Raw genomic sequence first — 6,915 nt, 5'->3', positions numbered from 1 at the left:
CAACTCAGTGGCTTAGTGCTGTCTTAAAAATGTTTCGAAATAATAAAATCTAGTGTTTGTGCCCCATGGGTTTAATCCCCTCCATCCTCCCTGGGGTAGTGGAGGGAGGAAGAAAAGGGTGTTTGCTCAGACAAACCTGGGAAACGTGGATGGTCGTCTCATCCATCAGGGGTCAGCTGACCTAATCCTGGTGTGGGATAGCACCTCTCTAACAGAGGGAGCAGAGAGCTAACTGTTGCAAAGTGTGAGCTCTGCTTTGTGCAACAGCTTTTATTTTCTGCATGCTGTTAAATACATATTAAAATCCCAAATTGGCTCTCTTTTCTTTCCTAGCCTGTAAAAAGGTTGCCTCACACTTAGTATGCTGTCAATGCAATCACTGTAAATCCCTTGAAGGATCCAGAAAACGATTAGGGGTAGTCAGAAATATATGTAAAAGCCCATCCTAACTTCTGCAAAGTGATGCCTTCCCTTGGGTCAAGACAGATCCTATCAGGTCCACCAGAAAGGCCGTTTTCTTCTTGGGGCTTGGCTCCCTCTTTGCTCAGGTCAACAAAATACTTCCACATTCCCCACCCAATGGATAAAGGAAATTGACTCCTTTTGCAGCAAAAAAAAGAAAAGAAGATTAATTGGCCCAAAGGACAAATATCAGATCACATGTGCTAATTCCCTTTCCCCTCTGCTTCATGAGGTATCCTCCACACTCAGAGGCAACACAAGGAGGTGGCCTAGAGTCCTTCACTATGGTTTTTGAGGTTCTGATCTGATCGTTTTCTGTGTTACAACATCACTGTAAAAAATAGAAAAATTACCCAAATAAACACTAGGAAACATGACACTTACAAACATCAGATGGGTTAGTGGTGGGGAGAAGCACCTGCCTGGGGCTGCTGGCTCCCATTGCTGTTTTCCTCAGAGACCAAACAAATCAAACAGGAGGCCAGGTAACCCCTTTAATTCTATAGGTGCATATATTTCAGTATAAAAAAAAAAAACAACACACACGCTATTTATGCCTCATATAGGAGTGTATGTGCAAGTTTTCATGAAGAACATAACACTAAGTTTTTTGCCTGCTTCCTAAAGAACACGTGTTCTGCAGCACTGTGGATCCCAACTATGCTACTAGAAAGGAAAAAAAAAAATAGAAAATCCCGTACATGTACCCTCTTACTCTAAAATCTCTGCTCTTAATACAATGCTTTTTTGTTTTGTTAAATTAAATAAGCTGGCTTCAAACCTCTGTGTTTGGCCAGGTAGTGGCTGTTTCTAAAACCAGCATCTCTGAAGAGCAAGCTTCTATTTAAGTTATATTCATTTAAACCCATTTTTCTTTATCCCTACTTCCACCTTTAGTTTTAAATCAACATCCCGTTTTTGTTCTCCTCTTTGGAAAAAAAAAAAAAGTCTGTTTTGGGATCCAGCAGCCGAGCAACCAGCTTTCCATAGCGTTCTTGCTGTGCACAAATTGAAGAAGAAACAGGCTGAAGTCAGTCTGCTGGGCAACAGGAAGAGAAGCGCCTCCTCTCTCTTGAACCCCAGTCTTCACACTGGCTCTTCTGGGGTCTCCTCGCCACCTCTCACAGACTGAAGTCACAGCACAGCCTGAATGCGATGTTAACTTCCACCGTGGCTTTGCGGAGCACAGTTCAGCCATTTGCTGCTCAAGCTGCCTCCTTTTTTGCTCTCTCTGTCTCTCTCTTTCTCTCTCCTTCACTTTTGCTTTCCCCCTCACTTCATTTCTGAAAGATGTTCCAGCTGCTGCCATTTTCTTAGCCCGGGTTTGGGGGGATGGGGGAGTGGGGGGCATGTTGGATAATCTGTCGTTTATTTATTTAGCATTATTCCTGGGTTTTATTATTTTATACAAACAACATGTCTTTTTTTTCTTAGATTTAAAAACACCTTCGTACAGCAGAAACAGACACGATGGATCCATGGAAAACAACAGAAAGGCAGCGCCTGGAGCATCAGATGCATGCAGGGTTTCGTGCATTTGGCTGCTGCCTGATTGTAATTTGTATTTATTTTTTTAATGTCAAAACAGACATGACCGTTGCTGTCACTCAGGCACTCCAGAGCTGCTTGCTAAGAAGATATTGCCCTCCAGCTGAGTATCTCCACAAGCTGCTGCAGTCAGGAAGAGGTAGTGTCCACCCAGAAAGGAAAGGGGAGAACAGGATGGAAGATGGAAGGAAAGAAAGCCAAACATTAGCTGTACACAGTCATTAAAACGCATTTTCTACCGGTTAATTATTTGGTGCAGACAGAAACCCTTCCTAACACAACACAGATTCGGGCTCATGAGGAGAGCCCTGAAGACAAGAGGCACACACTTCCCCTTCCAGGTGGCTGGGTGTGCCAATGAAGACAAACTACTTGCTGAAAAGGATTACTTGCTTGAAGACCTGGGCCCACAGTCTAATACTGACATCCCACAGCTTGAAGAGGTTTCTCACGGGATGATCAAAGGCTCTGGTCCTACGGAACAGTTTCTGCCTCACTCTCAATCATCTTTTGCTTTGATATGAAAGATTTTTTTTTTAAATCTTCAGTAATTTTGTCTCAATGCTCTCAATATTTAAACAAATGTATGAGCTTTTCTGCAGTTTGGCAAAGTTGCAGCCCTAGTCACTGCTTTAACAAAAGCTCCTCCTGGCTATTCTCTTGTGTCAAATCACTGGATTTATTTTCATCAGTTTTAAGTTTGGGCATTTTTTTTCCATGTTTGTTTAGCAAATACGGCATTGTCCTGCCATGAAAGTGTAGCCAAAAATCTTATTTCTACCATTTCTCAGTTTACAAATCTTTGTCACAAACTCTCTTATTAGTCTCCTCCCTTCTCAGTTTCTACTCCATCCTTACATGGTAGTCCTCTGATTAACCTCAAACTCATTAGGGCTGCAGTTTCCTTTTAAGATGACTTACCCAAAATTGAACTCTGCCTCCCAGGTGACAACAAACCACTGATTTCTATTTAAGCACTTAATTATTCACCTCATTCCTTCTTCATCCTTACTGTTCATTGCACATGGGCTGACACTGCTCCAGAGCGATTCAGATGGGGGCTGCCCACACTGACCCCACTCATAGTCAGATGTGGTTACACCTCCTTCAGAGACCAGAAATGCATGCAAATATTTCAACTTCAATTTAGTTTATAGGTTTTTAAAAATACTGTTCTAGCCAACATTTTGTTGTTTGGAAATGTCTTCTGGCTCTGTAGTTTTCAAAAAGCCTCCAGCACAAACTTTTGGAGAAGGTGCAACATTTCAGCAGCCGAGTCAAGGAAACAGACCTCTTCTGTAGCAGCTAAGATGCTCCATTCCAAAGCTTCCTAGGCATAGCCACTGAGCCATACCAATCTTTACTTTAATAATTTCTTCTGCACCTTTTTTGGGACTAAACCCAGGACAGAAGGCTCCCTCAACATGTCTGTGTTGAAAACCGATGCAAGTAAGTTATTTTTTGTTTCCTTGTTTCCTTCTCACTACTTTACTCCCTGGAAATTCAGCTGATCTGTCCAGCTCTCTCGAAAGCTTCCCTGCTCCTGGTGCCCCCAACTGGCTTCTGCTTTTCAGATTCTATCTGTGATCTCTGCAGTTTACTTGTGATAGTTCACATCCCTTTCCACTGCCTTCGGTAGGGTTGAATCTCTCACAACACATAAGACTAAAAACTGTTCTTAGCTTACTCCAAGCAGTACACAAGACTTGCGGTTCATCCTCAAATGGCCATATTTTTTTAAAAAAAAAGCTTATCTCCCAGGAGTACATGTTCTTTATGTTTGCTCTTATGTAGAAAATCTTTAGTAAAAAGGTCCTAAGATTAGGAAACTTAAATCTTTAAAACGAATGTGACAAATACTTCAGTATACAATGAAAGGAGGCAGGAAGATTTTGTACATCTAACTAAACTGAACCAGTGGGGCAATAAACAAGAATGCCTACATGCTGCAGAAGTAAGTAGATCTGCTGTCCTTCAGGAGCAAGGAACAAGTTTCTTCATGTCAAATTTTATAATCAGTTTCCTCCAGTGCTGAATTGTGGTAAGATAACTGGGGTATATTTTAAATCCTCTGATACTATTATTTGTTTAGATTTTTTTTTCCTCTGAGTTTTCTCAGCATTGTAAGCTAAATAGTATCTGCTAATCAGAATATCAGTAGTAAAATTTATGTCAATAGATTTTTACCCATATGGCACAGAAATTGTTCTGTATCGATTTTACAATATCCTCTCTAGAATATAACATTCTCATAAAAAAAGTTATCTGAAATGACTTCCTGCATGTCAAGATAGATCCCTGACGGGTGGGAAGCAGCAAACCTGTGGATAGCAAGAGATACCCTTCCTCTCTGTTCTGGATTAGCACCCTGTCTGAGCACAGACCTGAGTACCTGGGTAGAAGCACTGCTGCTACAAGGGTAGCTACGCTCAGGAACAACCGTCTGGCATGTGGCTTCACTTTGTCAGGAGTGGCAGATAATCCTACTGAGTCCAGAGGTCAGGGCTTAGAGAAAGGAATACCAACTGATCAACAGAAGTTTTTAGCCTACAAATAACTAAAACCAGTTCTCTCACAGCCAGCTAAACAGCCTTGAACACCGAATTCCCACACACAGCAGCCTTAGCTGTGTGTATGATATTCTCCATACCCGTATTTGATCCTCACTGGAGAGGTGCTGCAGGAGCTCCAGAGCAGTGGTAGTGGACGTTGAGCCACTTGCCATCTCGGCGGTGCCAAACGCGGGTCTCTTCTGACTGCGTGGTGCGGGGCCGGCCTTGGCCATCGATGTACTGTGTCAGGCGGATGTACGCAATGCAGGCAGCATCTTCACCAATGACATGGACGTGGGGGTTCAGGATGGTGGTGTGTATTGGCTTGCTGTTCTTCGACAGTACTGACAGAACACACAAACCCATCAGCTTCATTTTACTACTAAGAAGGAACAGCCCCCTCGCATCTTCCTCCTTTTATATTCTACTCACCTTCCACTGGATTCTGGGATACAATAAAAATTGCTCCTCCAATTTTCCAGGCAAATCCAAGCAATTCTTTCCCCTATCACCTGTTGTTCTCCTTAGGAACTGTGCACTTATTGCCTAGAATATCCTGTCCCCTTCTGCTCCCACTTCTTCTGCAAAGTGTACTCACCACTTTTTCAACACTAGTGTTGCTGTTTCTTCAGTTACGGGGAAAGAACTCGTATTAGAGAATATTGTTGCAAAGGAGTCAACGATCAGAAGAACTTTAAGCTAGGCCTGCATTGAATGTGACCAAACCTCAGAGAAGCGTAAAAATCACTCCAGACAGGCTTTTGAGAGAGACAGTCTCTGCGTACTTAGAGCACTAGGAATCGCCTATACTAAGAACCTTGACCTAACCCTCAGAATAAAACAAATTGAACAGCTCAGGATTTAAATTTCAATTATCTCATCCTGTGGAGACATGCAGGAAGGCAGGTAAATCCACTAGTATAAATGACAGCATTTCTTCCAACTCTTTTTCCTGTCCCAGGCTGACAAGGTGATCCCTGTAACCATGTAACAAGTTCATTAGGTATTAGAGATCTGAAACCGTCCAGGGAAAACTCATTTGTGTGTGACTATCTTTACGTCTGACTATTCTGTATGTCTAGCCCAAATATACATGTTGTTTCCATCAAAATATGCTTTTTTTTTTCATTTCCCTATAAGCAGGAAATCCAATGCCTCAAAAGCTCCTGCAGTCCATGCTTACAAAATACTTGCACCAGGCCGATTGTATGCCTACAGTGAAGGGATCTGGGGGTTAGAATTGAAATAGTTGCTGAACAAAGCTTTTGAGAGAAAGCGCTCTGACTCTTGTGAACGTGTTATAACGCACGCACAATCAAGTTCTTGCTGGTTCTGATAGCTGGTAAAAACAAGGGCAATTTTCCCCCCAAAATGTGACATAAAGGAAGATTAGACAGAAAGTTGTTAGTGTTACCAAATCTACCCACTCACAGTTCTCAAAGTAAAACTTATGGAAATCCATTCCTTCAACCAGGTTCCCCAGTGCTTCAGGTTCAAATGAGGTCAAGCCAGGATCACAGATTTTTCTGCAAAGAGAAGCACCACAGACTTCAGTCTGCATTTGAGCCCAAGGGCTATCTACACAGTGAAGCGCTGGTATGGCATTTGACTTGCACCCTTTGTCCACCTATTTCCCTACTCCAAGGAGTAAGCTCCTGAAGGACTCAATCCTACTGCTACAACACGGAGCTGGTGCTAGTTGGCATTTTGCATAAAACAAGCCTCTAGGTTGCTGGCTGTTCTATTGGTCTCTTTCTGCCCTCTCACTGCCCTCCCCGCTACTTTTCTCACAAAGCCAGGACATTTCCCCCTTGTCGCTCCTGTTGCTGTTTGACACCTGACATCTACTTGATGTTCATTTAGATAGCTCTACCATATCCCTACCCCTAATTGATGAAGGCTAAAAAGCATAAAACTCTTTACCATCCCTGCCTGCATGACAGCTCCGCATACCCAGGAGCCAGAATATCACTCGCACACAATCTTATGAACAACCTGCCAGAAGATACTTGTACTTACGTATAAGCCTCAAAGTCTCCGTTGTTGATGGCTTCTATCAGCTGCTCTGTTATCTTAATGATCTCTTGCTTACGCACTGTGAACAAGAAGAAAGGGACATTTAACTATGCATAAGACTTCAATGGGAATATGGGACTAGTGGGTGCTTCCAACAAGCATTTTGTGGAGCACCGTTAGTCTAGATCTCATAGGATGGTGCTTCCTGCATTCTGGAGATATGCAGTAATGACAACCATCCATATGAGGGCAGGGGGGCAGTGATATGAAAGGGGAATGGTGATCCCACAATGCAGGGAGAAAGGAAATAAAGATGTCCTATCCAATTTCTTTTTCT

At 42.7% G+C, this 6,915-nt stretch overlaps 1 protein-coding gene across 1 annotated transcript; it reads right to left on the bottom strand.

The window, feature by feature from the left end:
• Positions 1-1,664: 1,664 nt before the first annotated feature.
• Positions 1,665-6,685, bottom strand: LOC104493461 (calcium/calmodulin-dependent protein kinase type II subunit gamma-like; the record flags this gene model as incomplete). The annotated part of the gene is made up of 4 exons (XM_010136138.1): positions 1,665-2,133; positions 4,661-4,906; positions 5,994-6,088; positions 6,582-6,685. Coding segments are annotated over 3 exons (432 nt in total), but the record flags the coding sequence as incomplete, so codon positions are not given.
• Positions 6,686-6,915: the final 230 nt, after the last annotated feature.

Source organism: Buceros rhinoceros, unplaced genomic scaffold (genome assembly GCF_000710305.1).
Source record: "Buceros rhinoceros silvestris isolate BGI_N320 unplaced genomic scaffold, ASM71030v1 scaffold37765, whole genome shotgun sequence".
Taxonomy (NCBI): domain Eukaryota; kingdom Metazoa; phylum Chordata; class Aves; order Bucerotiformes; family Bucerotidae; genus Buceros; species Buceros rhinoceros.
The sequence above is the reverse complement of the archived record's forward strand: the minus strand, read 5'-3'. Positions and strand labels throughout refer to the sequence as shown.